The 22,016-nt window shown below is 41.6% G+C and overlaps 2 protein-coding genes across 2 annotated transcripts in view; one reads left to right on the top strand and one right to left on the bottom strand.

Moving 5' to 3' along the window:
• The window catches only part of LOC310854732 (organic cation/carnitine transporter 2-like), a gene marked incomplete at its 5' end in the record, with an annotated part of 37,892 nt that extends 33,381 nt beyond the window's left edge, over positions 1 to 4,511 (bottom strand). Inside the window, 3 exons of the mRNA XM_083759405.1 lie at positions 3,333 to 3,436; positions 3,728 to 3,910; positions 4,305 to 4,511. Coding sequence (XP_083615531.1) covers positions 3,333 to 3,436; positions 3,728 to 3,910; positions 4,305 to 4,511 — 494 coding nt within the window. The remainder of the gene's footprint in view (positions 1 to 3,332; positions 3,437 to 3,727; positions 3,911 to 4,304) is intronic.
• A 2,119-nt stretch (positions 4,512 to 6,630) lies between these two features.
• Positions 6,631 to 14,697, top strand: LOC310854743 (sodium-dependent phosphate transport protein 2A-like; the record flags this gene model as incomplete). The annotated part of the gene is made up of 12 exons (XM_083759416.1): positions 6,631 to 6,766; positions 7,656 to 7,799; positions 8,370 to 8,481; positions 9,146 to 9,341; positions 9,956 to 10,057; positions 11,095 to 11,152; positions 11,799 to 11,849; positions 12,237 to 12,404; positions 12,691 to 12,807; positions 13,039 to 13,163; positions 13,692 to 13,804; positions 14,403 to 14,697. The coding sequence occupies 12 exons, from the start codon at positions 6,631 to 6,633 to the stop codon at positions 14,695 to 14,697; spliced, it is 1,617 nt and encodes a 538-aa protein (XP_083615542.1).
• Between the last annotated feature and the right edge of the window lie 7,319 nt (positions 14,698 to 22,016).

Here is a 22,016-nt window from a genome sequence, read left to right on the forward strand (position 1 = left end):
ACCACGTACCAAAATAACCCAAGTCATACATTAAAACAAAACATTAAGACACCATGAACCATGCAAAACTCACAAAACACCACATCACATACCAACAATAACCCAAGTCATACATTAAAACAAAACCTTAAGACACCCTGAACCATGCAAAACTCACAAAATACGCCACCACGTACCAAAATAATCCAAGTCATACATTAAAACAAAACCTTAAGACACCATAAACCATGCAAATGTCACAAAACACCACATCACATACCAAAAATAATCCAAGTCATACATTAAAACAAAACCTTAAGACACCATGAACCATGCAAAACTCACATAATACACCATCACGTACCAAAATAACCCATGTCCTACATTAAAACAAAACCTTAAGACACCCTGAACCATGCAAATGTCACAAAATACACCACCACGTACCAAAATAATCCAAGTCATACATTAAAATAAAACCTTAAGACAACCTGAGCCATGCAAATGTCACAAAATACACCACCACCTACCACAATAATCCAAGTCATACATTAAAATAAAACCTTAAGACAACCTGAACCATGCAAAACTCACCGCCAGATACCAAAAATAATACAGGTCGTACATTAAAACAAACCATTAAGACAACCTGAACCATGCAAAAAATCTAAGTATATCATACGTATATAATTAAAACTAGTATGAATACGTGCTAATGTTGGTTAACAGGAAATTATACGCATAAATATACAGGTTACGTCAATATGCTATACATGATTACTTTAAACATGTGGCAAACAGGGACAGTCCCCTATAGTGGCATATAGATATGCACCCTTTAGGATTCCACCAACCATGCCTCCAGTTAATGAAATTATATCCAAATCAAAAGTCAAATATTGCGAGATGGTAACAAAAACTATCTAACTAATCTATGTAAGTATGTATTACATACTGTATACACCGATCTAAATCGTATACCAATCAATATTATCGCCAGCATCACAGCTCAAGTTGGTCAAACATGTCTGAGCATACCTGAACATCAGCCCTCACACACACACACACACACACACGCACGCACGCACGCACGCACACGCACACACACACACACACACACACACACACACACAAACACAAACAGTGTACATCATATGCCCTACACAAACACATACACATACACACACACACACACACACACACACACACACACACACACACACACACACACACACACACACACACACACGTAATACTGTGTAATAAATATGAAGTAAGTAAAAAACCGATGAAAATATCATTGATATTTTTTTATTTACTGAGAAACATACCACATATTTACACCGCCATGTTACACACACAACATTTAATAACCACATTCAATTCAAACCAAATAGTTTTGGGGTTTCACAGCATCCGCCGTACAATAATACACTCCCCACACTCAGTGATGTAACTAGGGTGCGTTTTGCGTCCAAAAACGCACTTTATAGTTTTGGGACACAATAGACCATCAACCTGTGCGTCCATGGGACGCACTACTGTACACCCACTGAAAAAAAAAAATGCGGGGGTGAAAAAATGCGGTAAAACAATAATCTACGGAAACGATCATTTTGTATGCCCACATCCGACCTCATCCTATGTTATAAAAAAATAAAATCCATGTAGAAATCGTTGTAGAACCACTAATTTGTTGTAACTACATTGTCAACACAGCGCGCCGCCATGTTGCTCAGGCGAGCTCTGACCGGGGAGCGGAGCGCTCCGAGCGCAGCCTCTAGAGTAGACTAGAGCCGTTTAGAGAGAGCGTGATGACAATTGAGTGATCAGTGACGCTTGCAGCCCATTGCAGCCCCACGAATAAGCAGTGAACGGAGATGTCGCACCTCTCTCAACTAAACCGCGCTGCCTCCGACAGAAATATTTAGGGGAACATGTTTTAGCGTGACAAGCAGACCCGATTCACAAACAGACAATGAGTCACTTTAAATGAGCTGTGCTGCAGTGCATTAAATGCACCATACTTAAGCTCACTGATTGCACCACATTATTATTATTATTTATATATTTTACATTATTTTGATGCCCTTATATTATTTACTGTTCTGTATACGTTGCACTGGCGTGTTGTTCTGCTTGCATACTTTGCACTGTTGTTGCAAACATCTTTGCAAATATTAAAGTTTTCAGATTTGGAATTGTATTCACTTCTTTCATACATTTCTACATGAATATAACCACATTATAACAAACAAAAAAAATGAAATGATAGTTTAATGCTGCAATTTGTAAAAATGACAAAATGTGACTGACAAAACGTCGCTGAAGTGGGACTCAACAAGTGTCCCTGGGACTCATCTACAAGACCATCCCTGCATCCTGGGACTCATTACATTGGAAACCTAATTACATCACTGACACTATATACACACACACACACACACACCAAAATCAATATCACCATATGTCTGCGTCGTGTAGATAAGGATCACTGGTAGAAAGGACAAAATAACACATACGAACTGCTGACCTCAGGCCCACACACCCAGGCAACAGGACCCCCCACACACACACACACACACACACACACAATCAATAGGACAGTTCGCCTACACAAATCAGTGCATGCGCAGTTCAGTTTGAACAGATGGGGATGTGAAACCAATTCGAAAGCAGAACTAGAATCATATTGATCCCCCAACTGCCAAAGATGAAAGTACACTCATACAATCTGATGAGGTCAATAGATAACGGAAACTCCAATCAGCAAAATCAATATGATGACGTCATCAATTGCGGACGTGCCACGCCCCCTAAAGTGCCTTAGATTAATTAAAAAATGGGTGGTTAGGATCCCCCCTAAATAAAAAGGGTGGGAGGGAATATGGTCCCTAGGGACCAATAGTGTCCTATAACACTACTCAGAGTTAATAGCTGGAACCTTGGTCAACAAATTTCAGGGTAAATGGTATAACGTAAATAGAGTGCAAGGAAAAAGAACAAACAAAGCTCTACAGAATGCAGGTGAGGTAAACATTAGAATCTGTGGACGAGCAATTAAGCTGCATACAACATGTTGTAACATTATGTGCACAAATAGCCAACAACATCTGGATAATTGAATCAAAAGAGGCCTTTGAACAATACAAAAAGAGTTGTCATTCTACTAGACTAGGTTCACCCAAGATACAGATTAAAAATATATATATTATTAATAGGAAGGTTGTGAAGCCTGAAGAGACAGAGCATCAGTCAATCATATGCCATGTGTTTCAAAATACCTGTCCAGAGAGGATCCGCACAAATACCTGTCTGAGAGCTGTCCAGAGAAGAAGGATCCGCACAAATACCTGTCTGAGAGCTGTCCAGAGAAGAAGGATCCGCACAAAACTCCCAGGAAATACACAGAGGAGGTGAACGGTTCCTTCCACTGGTCGCTGCAGACCAGGTCGAACTGCAGGTAGAGAGCTTATATACATGTAAAGAAAGATTGACACTTCCGGGTCCACCTCTGGTGAAAATAAAATAGTTTTCAAAAAAGTTTGCTTTAACTTTGACTGTAGGCGCACACGACGTGACGCATGAACACTGACGGATTCACGCACGCACGCACGCACGCACGCACGCACGCACGCACGCACGCACGCACGCACGCACGCACGCACACACGCACACACGCACACACACACACACACACACACACACACACACACACACACACACACACACACACACACACACTGACCTCTGTGACTATGGTGGACTGGTAGACGTCTTGGCTGTAGCTCCATCCGTCTACACAGCTCTCCTGTCTCAGTTCAGTGAGGTTCACGTCCCGACCGGGGATGTAGCCCAGAGCAGACAGGTTCCTGACCTCATCCAGTCTGTAGCGGTGGCATCGGCTCTGCTCCTCCTGTCCGTTCACCACCTCGTCAAATATAAATGCATTTATTACAGTGCAATAAGCTGTATATGAATGGAAACTAATACTGAATATTAGCACAAGGAAACATAGTCTGTTGCTCTCCCCAGGTTTGCAGAGGGAGTGTAGTGCCCAGGATACATTATTAGACAATTGATGACACTGGGTGAAAAGAATGTGTTATAAAAAATCATGGGATAAAAATACAATTTAAAAAACAAGGAAACCCATTCTGGGCGGGAACCCCTTTTGGTGTTAGCATTATGTTACGCTTTAGCTAGGACGACTGACATAGAAACATAGCTTTTTCAGAAAACCGTCAGGATGTAGAAGACATTTTTAGAATCTGATCTCAGGTCAGAATGGATTAAAGAACAACACAGTGACGTTAGGCACTCACCTCTACTGGGATGATGGCCGTGCGCCACTCTGCAGTTAGGTTGACATCTGGAACCAAGCAGTGGTGGCGGGGGGTGTCGGCCAGGAAGATGACCGAGAAGGCACTGAAGCCATTGGGAATGGTGCTGGTGCAGAGCAGGAAGAACACCGTCTGCTGGAAGCGTCCCCACTGTCCAAGGAAGGCCGTGCTCTCCTCGTAGTCGCTCATAGCCAAAGGCCCTGCAGGACCCAGAGAATCAAGGTTCAAGAAAGGTGAATCTCCTCCTCCACTGTCCAAGGCCTCCTCATAATCACTCATAGTCCCAGGCCCCGTGCAGGAATGTCCGTTTCTTCTGTCACTGTCCGACAACAATACCTAACGTCTTCCTGGTTTAATGTCTGACTCTTACCCCTCCTCAAAGTACTTCTACTGTATAGACTTTGGTCAATGATCTGTTGTTCATTACTACTGCCAGAGATAAAGATAGAGCCATTCAAAATCCAGTTGTACTCAAACCGTAATAATCAAAGGAAACACTCAAGGCAGGCATATTTGAGTGAGTTTTTATAACAATAATTTACAATAAAATTATCTGTACAGATAGATTCACAGTGAGTGAGTGAGTGACTGACTGACTGACTGACTGACTGACTGACTGACTGACTGATTGACTGAAAGTGTGTCACCAGCATAATCTCAAGGTCCCGTTTTAAGGGCATAAAAGGACGCATTATTCCTGAGTAGGCCAGTGTGCAATGAGCACTGGTCTAGTAGCCTATACAGTAGTGCAAAACAAAGTGCAAAACAAATAATGCATGGAATTGTATTTAAAAAAGTGTGACCCACAACAACAACAACAATCAAGACCAGCAAGCACTTGGGTTAACTACTTTCACTTTGGCATCCCTATTTTGAACATATTTAATAAGCTTTCAAAAATAGGGACAACAGTAGATCTGAGCTTGTAGTTCTGCTATTTTCATTAATCGCTCACACAACAAAGCATAAACTAGGGTATAATGTATTATCTTCCATTACAAATCACTCACAGAGTGAATTGAAAGTACATTTAATAAATATGTTGAATGGGCCATGGCAAACAACAAAGTATAGAGAAAAATTGAAGACACCAACGTTAGCAAACATATAATTAAATAAAAAGGGTGGAGGGAGACAGTTCAAAGTTCCAGATCTCTTCATTTATTTTCCACTCTCACTTCCATTCTTTTCCCCGTTTCTTCTCTGTCTCGGGCTGGCGAGGCAGCTCTCACTGTATGGAAAGAAGGTAGGTCAATTATTTGTTTGATTATTTGTACCTTTATTCTTTCACACCTTCACAGTTTCTACTTTCATTATGTTACTTTATTTCTTTCTCTGTTCTGTTTTTCTCAGTTTTTTGTTGATTAAGATAACATGTCTCCAGTCCGGAATCATCTATCTATCTATCTATCTTTTTCTGATTTCTCTGACACTTATTTCACTCTTTTGCCCGTTCACCCTTGTCTTTCATTATTGCATTATTGTGGTAAAATCACACAAATGTATTCTACAAAAGTCCTCTTTTATTATATCAATGTTAACCGACCTACCACCACTATTCCTTCAGTTTCTGTAACTGTTTTAGAAATCACAAAATAGCCTCATGGGGGAATGTCAACTAGCCAAGTCAGTGTGGAAAAAATCCAAAGGATGAACATAATATATCAATCAGTCTGGATCAGTTATAGATGTCAGCTATGTTACAGTTTAACTGTTTCTTCATTGTTTTCTTTAAGCAATGTTGGAAAAACTATATATATATCACTGAATTCTGAGAATAAATATTACTTTAGCATTTGAGCAAAAGATAAAGGCTCTCTCTCTGTGTAGTACAGGCAGTCATTATAATGCCACAAAAGAAAACAAGAATTGGGTTAAATTTCAATCTGCCACATGACTTGTAAAAGGCGGTGAATGTGACAATTTGCCACAAGCTACAGCAGCAGAAAAATACCTGAATCACTAAATTCAGGGTGTTGACCATAAGGAATGATTTTGAATCAAACTCTAAGTAGGCTACCCATTTACAGTAACTACTCATACTGCTGCTGCTTATTGATTGATTGATTGATTGATTGAAAAATGTATTCACAGTATGTAGAATGAGTCAATACAAAAGCTGCTACAAGGATAAAACCATAAAAAGCACTAAGATCAGGATCCTCCATTTTCAATTCAGTGCTACTACTACTACTACTGTACATCATCCTCCACTACTAATACTTCTACAAATGCTTCACCTTTTTCTTCTGAATAAAGCATAGCGTATGTGTTCTTGCTGTCCCTATGGCACTGCAGGTCCTCTGCCATGGAAGGTCAGTCAAAAGCTGGACGTGTGAGATCGGTTATTGCCAGCGTCTCCAAGATCCCCCTCCTTTTCATCCTTCTTTACCTCTTTGTCTGCTCCCTCGACATCCTCAGCTCCGCCTTCCAGCTGGCCGGAGGTACGCTTCCTTCATCATCATCATCATCATCATCACCACCATCACCCTTACTGTCGTTCCTCAGCATGTCACTTCTTACATCACATGTCAGCTATTGCAATCCATGTCTCTTTTCCTGCCTCTCAATTCTGGCGATTCTTAACCACAAACATGTATGACCCAGAACCTTCCATAACTTGAAACAGTTTTCAGAACCTGTGAAGTACTGTGAACGTCTTTTTGTTTACATTTCCACTTATAACTGGAAACCATCCCTGAAGTGTCAGGTACATCATTAAAAGAAAGAACGTGCAAATAGCCGATGCTCACAACGTGTAAATCTGTGTAACTGGGGTTAGTACCAACCTCCTGAGCAAGGCCCAAATTTAGGTTCTGATCAGGACCGTCTCTGAAACCGAACCATAGTGTATGAAAACAAATCCAGAAACCCACTTTTAGTCCTTGTCGTCGAAAAGTGCCATTAATGTCTCTCTCTCTCTCTGTCTGTCTGTCTCTGTGTGTCCCAGGCAGGGCAGCGGGGGACATCCTCCAGGACAGTGCTGTGCTGTCTATAACCCAGTCTCTGTCTGTCTCTGTGTGTCCCAGGCAGGACATCCTCCAGGACAGTGCTGTGCTGTCTATAACCCAGTCTCTGTCTGTCTCTGTGTGTCCCAGGCAGGGCATCGGGGGACATCCTCCAGGACAGTGCTGTACTGTCTATAACCCAGTCTCTGTCTGTCTCTGTGTGTCCCAGGCAGGGCAGCGGGGGACATCCTCCAGGACAGTGCTGTGCTGTCTAACCCAGTCTCTGTCTGTCTCTGTGTGTCCCAGGCAGGGCAGCGGGGGACATCCTCCAGGACAGTGCTGTGCTGTCTATAACCCAGTCTCTGTCTGTCTCTGTGTGTCCCAGGCAGGGCAGCGGGGGACATCCTCCAGGACAGTGCTGTGCTGTCTAACCCCGTGGCAGGCCTGGTGGTGGGCATCATGGTGACGGTGCTGGTGCAGAGCTCCTCCACCTCCACCTCCATCACCGTCAGCATGGTGTCCTCTGGATGTGAGTTACAGTACAGTACAAACGTCAATGATAGGCATCCTATATGCTTACTGAACCTGTAAAAACAAAAGGGGATGATAGACATGTGTGTGAATCCATTTGATTTGTATCTGTCTGTACGTCAATCTATTTAATCCAGGTGCGCCCACACTTTTCTGACTTGAGAGCCACTTTCAAAATGCCCAGCTAAACGTGATCTATACCCAACCAAAAAATGTGTTATCCCAAATCGTTTAAAAAATGAATACGGACGCTGATGTTACACACAAAATGGATCTTTGCATATTACTTTGTAATGCTACTGACATTTATGCACAGCACTCTTGAAAACAAAAAAATGTATTGTGAGTTTGAGCTGACAAGCCCTTTTTGATGTCAATCAGTCAAGTCAAGTTGCCTTAATTCAAGTGGCATATGCCCTTTTTAAAATAAATATATTTTAGGGGCACCATGTGATCTATACCTGCACAGCCTTTGTGATCTACTGGTAGATCACGATCTACCTTTTGGGCACCCCTGATATTAATCTGTTCAATTAAATCAATGTGTTTATCCTTCCATCCCGTATAGTACTGAATGTTCAGTCTGCTATCCCTATCATCATGGGCTCCAACATTGGAACATCAGTCACCAACACCATTGTTGCTCTGATGCAGGCTGGGGAAAGAGATGAGTTTGAGCGGTAGGCCTACGAGTACTAGTAGTGGAGGTGTGTGTGTGTGTGTGTGTGTGTGTGTGTGTGTGCAGCAATGTATACACATTCAAGAGTGTTACCAGATTGGTTTAGCTGTGCATGCGATGTCTTTGCTAACATCCCGAATACACCTGATGTTGTCTTTGTTGACACCAGACACAAGGAGGTCCTGATTCTGGAGGTGGGCTGTGTCTTTGATTTGTACATGGACCAGGCATTCCAAGATAAATATTCTAAGTATCAACCATTACTTGGAAGTATAACAAACTTGGGGTATCGCTGTAGATTTGCCATACTGATATTCGGAAGCCTGGGCCATGTGCATAAACTGACCATGAGTGGCCTAAGAATAGCTGGCATGACAAAAAGCAAAGCCAAACAACTTGCCAAATACTGTTCTGTCTCGTCTGTTATAGGCAGTTTGTCTGTGTGGAGAAGGAGGTGCCATGTGTATCCCTAAGTGAACATGAACTGTCAACCCCGTTATATTTGTTTCCTTGTAAAATTAATTGTAATTTGTGGATTCAAATAAAGAAATCGAAATGTGTGTGTGTGTGTGTGTGTGAGTGCGTGCGCACACGCATTTGTCCGTTTATTTGGGTACGACTGTACAGCAAATGAAAACATATACTTTCATATACCTTCCACCTAGGGCGTTTGCTGGAGCAACAGTCCACGACTGTTTTAATTGGCTGTCCGTGCTGGTGCTCCTCCCCCTGGAGGCTGTGAGTGGTCTCCTGAGACGTCTGTCACAGGCGGCGGTCGACTCCCTCCAACTCAGGACTGGAGAGGAAGCCCCCGAGCTGCTGAAAGTTATCACCGAACCTCTCACCAAAATGATTATACAGGTGCTGCTACGCACTGTACTGTACACACATCACTGAACCAGAACCTCTCACCAAAATGATTATACAGGTGCTGCTATGCACTGTACTGTACACACATCACTGAACCAGAACCTTTCACCAAAATTATTATATTCACTGTACTCATGTGTACACCATGTAGACTTGGTACTGTTAGTTTCCATTTCCGCCATTTAACTGAGTCCTATATACAGTATACATTGTCATACAACGAATAGCGAGGAAAAAAAGCAGATCTGGAAAATGCTTGCAATTTAAATCCTTGAACTTTTTCAAAATGCTTGAGAATCTGCGACTACTGTATATATTTTGTACATTTTTAGATAGCTTTTTGGGAAAAAAACTAATGTTAACATTTTTGACAATTAAATAAACGTAAATTACAAGCACACAATGCGTCACATCATGACACGTGAATTTATAGGCCAAAAATCTGGTATTTTTGAAAAGTGAAAGTCTGTGAATATATGGAAAGAGATGGTGACTAAATACACTGGATCCATTGAAACATATGGATCGACATAATTTTGGACATACAGTGAGAGCAATAATATGCTGTAGTAGGCTAACACGTTGGCTCTGTCCTGTCCATGTAGCTGGACCCCTCTGTCATCACAGCTGTCGCTACAGGAGACCAGAGCATGAGGAACAGGAGTCTGGTGAGACACTGGTGCCAAAGCACAGCCATCGCAGCGCAGGTATCATATCATACAGCTTTGTGTGTGTGTGTGTGTGTGTGTGTGTGTGTGTGTGTGCGTGCGTGTGTGCGTGCGTGCGTGCGTGCGTGCGTGCATCTTGTGTGTGTGTGTGTGTGTAATGCGCCTTTGATAAAGGCGCTATATAAATGCACCATTTACCATTTAATCACACAGATTGTGTCTGCATGATGTCTGCCTAGGTTGGTGGGATATGGAAATTAACATTGTAATGTTTCTATTGGAAGATGTAGACTGGCAGAATCAATATGGGTTATAGAGTTTGCAAGACTTGTTTATTATCCCTTTAGCCCAGTGGTTTTCAACCAGTGGTCCTTGAGGGGGTTCGAGGTGGTCTCCAGCTAAATGATGATGGAGAGTTGGTAACTTTAACTCTTGAGAGTGTAAAATGAATTCACGCTCTCAAGAGTTACATTATTGTTAAATATCTGCATTATTATCTACAAGAAGTTTACACAATTAGAGAATATAGAAGAATTGTTATTTTGATCAAGATATGCAAATGTTGGTGTCTGAGAGGCTAAATGTCATCAAATGGTGATCCATGGCTCAAATGCCTGATAAAGAATGCATGGGCCTTGATACAAAAAGGGTTGAAAACCACTGCTTTAGCCTAAATGTCTAACTGTACCTGGTCCTGTTTACATTTCTGACTAATAAAGTATTCAATAAATAAAATAAATTGCAAAGAGCATAAAAAGTACAAAAAAAGTACTAACAACAATAAAACATTTAAAAAGACCATCATAGGACAGCCCTAATGTGTTTGTGTGAGTAAGCTTTTGTAAGTAGGCCTACCGACAAGCATTTTCACAAGCCAGTGTATGAGTCAAGACATATGCAATGCTCGCTTAAAGGGGTTTCGCACTGAGTCGTACACAGTTCCTCTCTATTTCTTTGAAATCATAGTCGACCCTTATACTGTATGACCTGGTTTCTCATAGCATCCAATCCTTGTCTTTCACACAATGTTTTTCTCTAAATATCTTTCTCTCTCCTTTTCTCTGTCTCGGCTGCAGAAGAATGAAACAGCCTGGAGTGCACACAACCACTCTCTGTCAGAACACACAAAGAGATGTAAGACTCTTTCTTTTTTAAAGTATGTCCTCTTGTCTTGAGACGGGTCTCTTCTGCTCAAGTTCTGCTGTGCTCGTCAGGAATGACTCGAACATGAATGAAGGACCCAGAAGTAGAAACTCAAAACCCAAAATCTGCACCCGCTTCCGATGTTATCACCCCTTATTCAAGAGAATGTTCGTTATCAACACCTTAGAAATACCCCCAGTATGTGATAATCAACATACTGGGAAATCCGGAAGTGAAACTATGGGATCGTTTGCTTTTTGTGTCGATGACGGAGGCGCGCCGTCTCTGGTGCGGCCTTGAGCCACGTGAGGCACCGCCGAGTGAGGCGCTAGCCGAGCAAGTCGCCGTGCCGAGCCTTGCGAAGGCCACCAGAGCCGAGTCAGCGCTGTCCAAGATACGTTCCGATAAGCAGAGAATAGTAAATATTAGTAGCCCCTAGTTTCCATGCCCCGACAATAGAGTTGGAAATGACATGTTCATTGTTCAGTCCTTGAACAGGCTATGCCTGCACCGCCACCCTGCATGCACGCAGTCCGGGTGAACACAGCCAAACACCACAATGTCTAGTATGCCAGTATGGCCATATTGGCCATATTCCAATCTCCTGATAACGGTTGATTTCGTATATTTAATGCAGTGATAACGGACAAATCCGCTGAAATCAAACACAGCATCGCAGGAGGCAAGAGTACGCGGAATGAAAAAAGGGGGGCATAAAGGGACATATTGGAGTGGGGGCAGAGATAAGACAGTGACCTTGAATTAGATACTATTTATATTATTCAAGCTGACCAATAATTTCACACCATTAGTTGATATTAAATCAAGCTATAGCTTTTGCAAGTATGCATTGCCTGCATTTCCCTTTCTCTCCCTAGTGTGCATTTATTTTACATTCAGGCTTAGCCTCCGTTCCTATAGCCATTAGTCTATTATCTATTTCTCTTCTCTACCTATTTAGATATAGTTCATGTTGTTATTATAAAGTCTCTGTAATAGTAGTCAGTTACCTTTCAAATCAATCCTATTAGACAATAAGCTTGTCTGCCCGTCTGTCTGTCTATACGTGTCCCAGGCAGCCATCTATTTGTGGACAGCTCTCTATCAGATGTGGCCATAGGTCTGATCCTCCTGGGCTGCTCTCTGCTGGTGCTGTGCAGCTGTCTGGTAGTTCTGGTCAAAGTACTGGGATCGCTGCTGAAGGGCCAGCTGGCCTCTGCAGTCAACACAGTCATTAACACAGGTCTGTATAGGGGCGCAGGCACACACACACACACACACACACACACACACACACACACACACACACACACACACACACACACACACACACACACACACACACACACACACACACACACACACACATACACAATAGCAGCTACAAGCTCAGAACATGTGCTGTGAACTTGCAGATCTGCTATTTCGAAATGCTGAGGTTAAACTTTTTGTTGCTATATTATAACCTCATTTACCGGATACTAGACACAATTTTTGTCTTCACACTTTCCCTCTCCTCCTCTGTCCAGATTTCCCCTATCCATTTGGCTGGCTGGCAGGTTATCTAGCTCTCTTAGTGGGAGCAGGCATGACCTTTGTGGTTCAAAGTAGTTCTGTCTTCACGTCTGCCATCACACCTCTCATAGGTACAACAGACACACGCACGCACACACACTCACGCACACCCACACGCACACGCACTGCACACACACACACACACACACACACACACACACACACACACACACACACACACACACACACACACACACACACACACACACACACACACACACACACACACACACACACACACTTGATGACTTGTCTGCATGGGAATGCATGTTCATATAATGCATGAAGGACCCAATAATCAGGTATTGGTGTGATCAGCATCGAGAGAGCCTACCCTCTGACGCTGGGCTCCAACCTGGGAACCACCACCACTGCAATACTGGCAGCCCTGGCCAGTCCTGGAGAGAAACTGGCTGCATCGGTACAGGTACAGTACACACAGAGGCACGCACGCACCACTGTTGTTTTTTGGCAGAACGTTTTGATTTTAGTTGAATAGTTTTCATTTTCATTTAGTTTCTCTTTTTAGTCACCTGGAATGCTTTAAGGGCCTTTCAAACGTGAATCGATTTTTCGATTTTTCGTCATAGTATTAGTCGACGAAAACAACACTGGCGCACACACATTTCATTAACACATTCTCGGATTCAATGAAGAATAAGCTCTCCTCTCCTTTAGTACAGGTGGCCCTGTGTCATTTCTTCTTCAATGTCCTCGGTATCATGTTATGGTATCCTCTCCTTTAGTACAGGTGGCCCTGTGTCATTTCTTCTTCAATGTCCTCGGTATCATGTTATGGTATCCTCTCCTTCCCTACAGGTGGCCCTGTGTCATTTCTTCTTCAATGTCCTCGGTATCATGTTATGGTATCCTCTCCTTCCCTACAGGTGGCCCTGTGTCATTTCTTCTTCAATGTCCTCGGTATCATGTTATGGTATCCTCTCCTTCCCCACAGGTGGCCCTGTGTCATTTCTTCTTCAATGTCCTCGGTATCATGTTATGGTATCCGGTACCAGCCTCCCGCCTCCCCATCCGTATGGCTCGTGCCCTTGGCAGATGTACTGGCAGGTACATCTATATGCTATATGACATGCTTTGCATTTAATGAAACCTCGATAGATTAAAGGAAATGAGGATTAGGACGGGAACCCCTTTTGGGGTTTTCATATACCCTTCAGGACGGGACCCCCTTTTGGGGTTCTTGTTGCTATGTTGCTATTCTATGTATATTGAGGGGCGGCGGTGGCTCAATATACATAGCTGGATGGCAACCCCTAGGTTGCCAGCTCGAACCCGGGCTCCCCCAGAGTTGGTGTCGAAGTGTCCTTGAGCAAGACACTGAACCCCTAATTGCTCCTGATGTGCAGGTTGATGCCTTGCATATTTTCCGCCGCCATCTGTGTATGAATTTGTGTGTGAATGGGTGAATGTAATGCACAATCTATGTAAAGCGCCTTGGATAAAGGCGCTATATAAATGCACCATTTATTTACCATTTATGTACAGTATTTAGCAACATAACATTTTTGTACTTTTTGAATAAAGTTTTTCAGAAATCTTAGGTCATAGGATTTAGAAGGCGTTTTTAGAATCGGCCTCATGCAGCCCTAAATGGATTAAAAAACTATCGCGCACAACAAACCCCCCCCCCCCCCCCCCCATGCAGGTACCGCTGGTTTGCCGTGCTCTACCTGCTGGTCTGCTTCCTGCTCCTCCCCTCCGTGGTGTTTGCTCTCTCCATGGCGGGTTGGAGGGTGTTGGCCGGGGTCGGGACGCCGCTGGGTTCGGCGGCCGTCTTTGTCGCGGCAGTGAACGTGCTGCAGGCGCGGAGGCCCGCGTGTCTGCCGCACAGGCTGCGGAGCTGGGACTTCCTTCCTGCCTGGATGACCTCCCTGCAGCCCCTGGACAACCTCGTCACCACGGTGACGCTGAAGTGCAGACGTGGGAATGGTGCGTATTAAACCATGTTGCATTGGGATAAATACAGTGTCATATAGGACAGTGACAGGACAGATTTTCTGTGATCTGGGGTTTTCTGGCTCAAACAGGTGCTCTGATTTGCCGGCAGTAAGTGACATCACTTACTGCAAATCCCATATATGTCAATGGGATTTGCCAGCAGATGTCACTGTTTCACTGTGTTGCCTGTTTTCATTGTAGCTCAAAAGGCCCAAAAAAACCCAAAGAAAACTTCAGACCACAGAAAATCCACTGAATGTTCAAAGTTCAGGTTTTTTGGATGTAATTGAGGTCATAAAACCTAAAAGAAAAAAGAAAAAGAAAAATAAATGAAAATGAATGTCATAAAACCTTTAACGCGTTTAATTTCAAGGACCCACAGTTTGACATGCATAATCTACCTATACCGACCCCCATTTAATGGCATTTCTATCTCTGGGACCCCAATTTAAATTGTAAAATATAAGTCCAGTCCATTTGGTTCCATTTTTACACTTTACAATTTTTACACATGATTTCCTATATCAACCTCTCCTCAAACTACTTGTCACGCGTGATCACAAAATCGGGGATGTATTGCGGATGTCCCCACAGACATGTTGAGATGGTGATGAAAATGTCATCATATCACGTGCATGGCAACTATAACTTGGCATTAATCCTTGTTTTGTGTTCCTATAGGTGGGGATGATGTAGGTCATGCTGGGCCGTTGACGCTCCTGGAAACCATTGCTACAGCAGCTCCTATAGGAAATGGCAAAAGTATGCAAAAGGGAGGTGAAGGTAACAAGAATTGGATGACAGGAGTCGTGGACAAAAGCTCTGCTGTCTGCTACACTGAAAAACACGACACAAACAACACCACTCCTTTTTCTGACCATATAGAAGACATGTATGTTCTGTATTCAGTAGATGTGAGCACTGGAGATCACACTCACCAGTGCATTAAGAGCACTCGTTTATAGTATTACAAGCACTCAGACTTGTGGCTTAATTCCCATACTGTGTTTGTGCAGCAAGGACAATTATAGTTATATTGTGTTGTTTAAAAAGACAAAAGAAAACATATGTAAACATTGTGACATAAATCTCACCATTACTCACCGTTAACCCATTAAAACTGGAAAAGCTTCTGTGTCATTTTAAATGTTTGCGTTGGCTATTCAAAAATAGCAAATATACAAGCTCACGGCACTGCTATTTTTGAACATTTTTGGAAAATCTTGAAAGTGTGAGAACTAGCGATTTAGAAGTCATTTGTGGAACGACTGACACGTTATTTTGGTGTAGAAGTTCAAAATATATGTTGGTCACGTTGGTGCCTCCAATATAAGGTCAGTGATATGCCTGCTTGCTTAACTGTTTTATTTCTTCCGAAGCATGTCTGCACATATGAACATGTTGCATCGACACACCGGTGCACAATGTTCAATGCCATTTCCTGCATGCTATATTTCTTTAGCATAGTTCAGCCTCTTTTGTTTGAGTGTGCTGGGTTGAGTGTGCTACAACAACAACAACAACAACAGATCCACCTGTTGGTGGCGCTGTAACTGGCCAATGTGAAAAGGGTGGGATATATTCCTCAGCTTAGTATGAAAGTCTGTGAAAGATTCCACGTAAATTGCACACTGCCTTCATGATTTGAGTCATTTTCAAAAATCCGCCTGTTGGTGGCGCTCCTGTTGAAGTAGACCACTGGCCTATGAAATAATGCAGCACCAATGTCAACTTACTTTTGTTTTGTTTATTTAAAAAAAAAACATGTACAAAGGCAATTTAAATAAATGTAAGCCACTTTAGCAAATTTAATATAACAGAAATGCAATTAATATACGTGTAAATGGCTCAATTGAATAACAACATTGCTGGAATTTGCATCAGTTGAGTCCCAGTTTCAATGTATTGATTTATAAACAGTATGCAGAATGAGTACATTTAATTCAAACAAAAGTACAACTCAATACAAAAACTGTGGACACTATGATGAAGCATTACACTTGTTTACAATAAGGCCCACCATTTTCAATTCATCAGAACATTTAGAGACTTCAAAAAAGTCATTCAATTACATTCAATCAGGAATGATTGAATGTAATATGTCAGGTATATCAAGTTAGTTTCAGCCTTCTAGTGGAATCTGATATTTCCTGTGTCTTATGGGTTAAGAATTGCATAATTATGTACCATAATATGACATAAGATTCAGGAATACCCCAAAGGCAGAGGATGGGGGTTGACAGACACACATTTACGAAGTGAACACTTATGGTTATAGATGTGACGTGTAAATGGCTCAATTGAATAACAACATTGCTGTAATTTGCATCAATGTATGACAGCTATAATTTCAATAATGGTTATGACATGGCGTTGTAAACACTACGTGTACTAAGTGTAGGTTCTCCCGTAGTAGAAAGGGCTGCGACAGAGAGCAGGTTTATGTATCGAGCACTGATCCATTTCTGGTTGCTGGAGTGGACTGCCGTAGCCGCCGTTGCTTAAAGTCCCTAATAACTTTGGGACAGGCCCGTCTAGAGTTTGAATGGACAGGTATCAGTCAAAAGGGAGACATTGAAGAGGAAGGACGGGTGGGGTAAAGATAAACATACGGAATGTCAGAACAGGGGCCTATTTCACGAAACTTGGATTAGAGATTAAGCCGGGCTTTAACACATATCCTGGCTTAATATATCCTGGATCAGTGCTTAACCGGTTTCATGAAAGCTGGTTGATCTTGCCAGATTAACTTAACCAGTTAACCTGGATATGTTGAGGCTTGATTCGGTTTCATGAAAGTGATGCTACATAAGTTACCATGGAAACTAATGCTTTGGACTTAGCCTGCTCCGGACCAGGCTAACAGCCAGGTTTAACCTAATCCTGATGTCTTTACTGTTCATTAAGCAGTCAAACTGATCACAAACCAATGATGTTTTCCAGATTTATTCAATTATTATGGGTTTATGTTGCCTTATTTGTATCGGTCTGCATTAAAGGACTAATTTAAGCACTATATAAAATCAAATAACCAAAATATATAGGCTGCACAACATCATGACAGCTTGTGAGCTTGTAGATCAGCTGCTTTTGGTGAATGTTCCCCATGAATAGGTTTGCTGTCGTACAAGTGCACGGTTAAGAAGAATTATTATATTATAATATATTATTAAAAAAAAAAAATTGTAAAAGTGAAAACCACTAAATATTACCATTAGGCCTACTCATTGTTTTACAACATATTACCATTGTAACGTTTCACCCACTACTAGTCCTACATACTTACACCTAGAAACCCCATTCAAACCTATTTAGGTTCATCCTACGGTGGACATGTGTGCCTGAAAAGGAATCTTTGAAATGTTTCATAGTTTTAGAAATATAGTGCTTTCAAATTTGAGACATTTATAGGCAGATAGTGGCACTTAAAAAAATCACTTGTCTTTCACCTAGAAACTCCATTCACACTTTGTAAAATTCAGCTTACTGTGGAGACACATGCTGGAACTTTTTACTTTGAAATGTTTTATAGTTTCTGAGTTATTTAACTTAAACGCCCAATGCATTCTCAATGGCAATAGCACAAACTTTGGCATGCTACATGAACCCATGACCCGGCCCTGTCTGGACAACAACCCCCTTCCCCAAAGGTAGCTCCCTCAGAGGAGGGAGTTATGGCCAAATATCACAATGCGACAATATCATTATGCTTACAATATTAAGAATTCTGTTTTAAGTTAATAGTAGTGGTAAAATGTAAACTATATTTTTGGGGTAGTTAATCATTCAGTCTATCCACTATTGAGAGTATGTTCTCTCTTTAATTACAGCAGCAGTATTTATTTTAGAAGCTTAAGTCCTTGTATCAGTAAGTCTTGAATAGATTAGTAAAGATAATGAGATATACAGAAGGGGGCTGTAATGCAACTATTAAGGATGCAAACTGCCTTAATACCCCATGAAGAAGAAGGATCAGTAAATCTGTGATCCACATAAGGGGTCTAGAGACAAAAAGCCAGACTGTCTATTAAGCCAGGCTTGCTGATCCCGGCTCGCCAAATCCACCAATTCTGAGCCTCGCTTGGCTTTAGTGGAACGGAATAAACCAGGCTGTAAAGATCAGGATTTAAAAAGCCTGGTTTTGGCCTAAATCCTGGATTAGTTAATCCAAGTTTCGTGAAACAGGCCCCAGGTCAGCTCCATATATGGAGATCTAAGGGTTTGAGGTTTGAGGTCAGATGTCGAGTTATGGTGGCCGGCTCCATATAAGCAGATCCAGCTCTTCTCCATGTATGGTTATCCAGGGTTAGATGAGGTCAGTGTACTCGTGATCCAGATCTTCATGGCCATATATGGTGGTGTGACGGATCGTCACAGGTTTTGCAGGTTTTCATAGTAATCCGGGACCTACGGTCAGGGGCGACTGTGGCTCAAGAGGTAGAGCAGGTCGTCCAATGATCCATGGGTCGGCGGTTCGAATCCCGGCTCCTCCTGTCTACATGTCGAAGTGTCCTTGGGCAAGACACTGAACCCCAAATTGCTCCCGATGTGCTTCCGCTGCAATCGGTGTATGAATGTGTGTGTGAATGGGTGAATGTAATGCACAATCTATGTAAAGCGCCTTGGATAAAGGCGCTATATAAATGCACCATTTACCATTTACGGTCACAAGTGTTCATGTAACACAGCTCTGTTTACACGTTTATTTTATCCGTATTTATATTCAATATTTATTTGTACATATTGTTTAAATACTCTCATGTCATAATGTTTGTGTAAATTACAATGTTGATGATTAGAATTGTGAGGAGATCAAGCAGAAAAAATTTAGTTTGAGCGTGCTTGCCGCAAAAGGTACATGTAAAGGGTTTTCTTCTGTATGGTTCTTAGATATTTACAAGCTTTTGCCACAAACGGTACAACCAAAAGGTCTCTTGGCTTTTCGACAAGCAACATATGCTTTGAATGTATTTTTTACTAAAATGTGTATCGATCTGCAGTTTTCCACAGTAATGAGAAGTATTCCTGAAGTAGATACAATACCAGTCTACATATCTGAATGCCTGAACGCATATGCTGACCCAAAGGTCAGGGAGACCCTGACCCCTAGTCAGTGGCAGACTGGAAACAGAATCAGCTTGGGAATTTGAATTACAGTGGCCCTCATATGTTTCATTGCTATGCGGGCTATATAATTATTAAGTAATGAAGCCACTTCAATCATCTGATCAGTCAATATATCAAGAAGGCTAAATACATGTAGGCTACAAACTGAAGGACCCCAGCATTATGGCCTGTCTTTCAAACTACAGTATTGCACTGCACAGACTTATGAGTCATAAGTTATGACACTTTACTTTTTTTCATCCTATGGGAGGAAACTGATGTCAAAAAGATAAAAAGAGGGAAGTATGACACGGTATGTTCACACTTTTGAAAGAAAAGATAACACTTTTTCTGCTGAAAATTCAAGAAAAAATAAAAAGAAGAAGAAAAACAACGTTGTAGGTGTAGATGTGAAATTCAACTGTACGGCATATTTCTTGCCTAAAATGTATTGATCTTTTATAGTCAAGCCGCCAGCCACGACCACCAAAGTCTCGGCTTCTCCTGCCCTGCACGTCAGCTCTGCTGCCGATATACCGTATGTGAGTAATGAGTATGTGCTTTGGATTGAATGTAAAGCATGTATTTAGTAATTTGATGTGTGTTCCCATTCCAATGTTTTTTTTTTTTTTTTTATCAAATGTTTTTTATTTAAGACAATAAATCACAATAAGACACGTTAACATCAAGAATGATTAAAGAAAACAAAACACATATAAAAACAACACATAACAGCAAAAGCAAGGAACACAAAAACAAACAAACAATCCCACCCACCCCTCCCCCCGGGACCAAAGATGCCACAAAATGTCAGTACTCCTACTACTGTGCAATGGGAACAAAAAATAAATAATGATAATAATAATAATGACTAAATCATGCCCTTAACCAAATCTGCAATACCAGACCAAATCTCAATGTTTTCCTCTTTTGCACCATGCAATCTTGCTGTAGACATTTCTAGATAAATGATATCTAGAAATGTCAAAGCCCATTGGCGAAAGGACAATGTATGAGGCGGTTTCCAATGTATTAAATTCTACATGTTGTTGTGTTTTCTATGAATGTGAATAGACAGGCAGTTGTGTGTTGTTTGGAGTGTATTGAATGCATGTGTGTTTCTGGCTGTGTCACTGGCATGCATTTGTGTGTGGGTGGGGTTCAGGGACTTACTATATGCTGCCTAGCGGCCCTGCATATTATTTTGCCTGTTCGACAGTGTATCCTGTATTAAATGTATACTGTAACTTTGATTCCTTAGATAGCAGTGTACTACCGAAATCTCTGAGATCTATCCTCTTCCGGGACGCGGAAATCCAACGTACTGTAGGCTAGTTGCTAGAACAGCGGTGAGAACGTCTGTGAACGAATCTTCATACATTTGGAAACATATTCAAATCAATATAGTCTTCAGTTAATTTCATATTATTTTAAAAGTATTACTAAAGTACTAAAGTACTAAACTTGAATTTCAATGGACTTCTATGGGCTGGCCTGCAGTACACCGTTCCAATGGGACCAGAAATTGGGACGCTGTCTCATTTGGGGGTGTGAAATTTGTAGTCCCTGTGTGTCTCAGTCTCTATTACCCGTCACCCGATTCAAATGTAGTATTTAGAACATATAATATTCACCCATTGTATTTACATTTTATAATTAAAATGTTCTCTAACTATTATTTGTGTCAATCTATTCTTGAGTTATCTGACCCAGTATAGCCATATGGGTAAATAGTCTTTCTTTTATTTTTTTTATTTTTTTAATGTATTTTATTATTTTCTAACAAGACAAACATGTAAATCACCAATGTACATAGGTGGCCTTACACAGGGGCAGCTAAAACAATGAAACAAAGACAAAAAAAGGGGGGAAATGGAGAAAAAATAGCCGTTAAAGACAAAAACTAGATATATACTGTATTTTAAGGAAAACAATAAACAAAAAAAACATACAGACACTACAGACCAGTACAAGACAAACACAGACATGGACGAGACAAGACAAATAAGACATGTACAGTTACAGTACAAGGGCTATACAGATACAGACAAGGGAGCCAAAAGCAAACCGTTGGTCACAACGTCATATCAATTAAATAATTAATTGAACTGCGTCAAGAGCTTTGGACCAGTTGTCCACAGTGTCCGCTCTGGCGCCATTCATCTTGGCAGTAGAACGCTCCAGTAAACAAATGTCAGAAAAGCAATTAAGCCAA

Source organism: Protomyctophum parallelum, assembly GCF_964188405.1.
Source record: "Protomyctophum parallelum genome assembly, chromosome: 1".
NCBI lineage: Eukaryota > Metazoa > Chordata > Actinopteri > Myctophiformes > Myctophidae > Protomyctophum > Protomyctophum parallelum.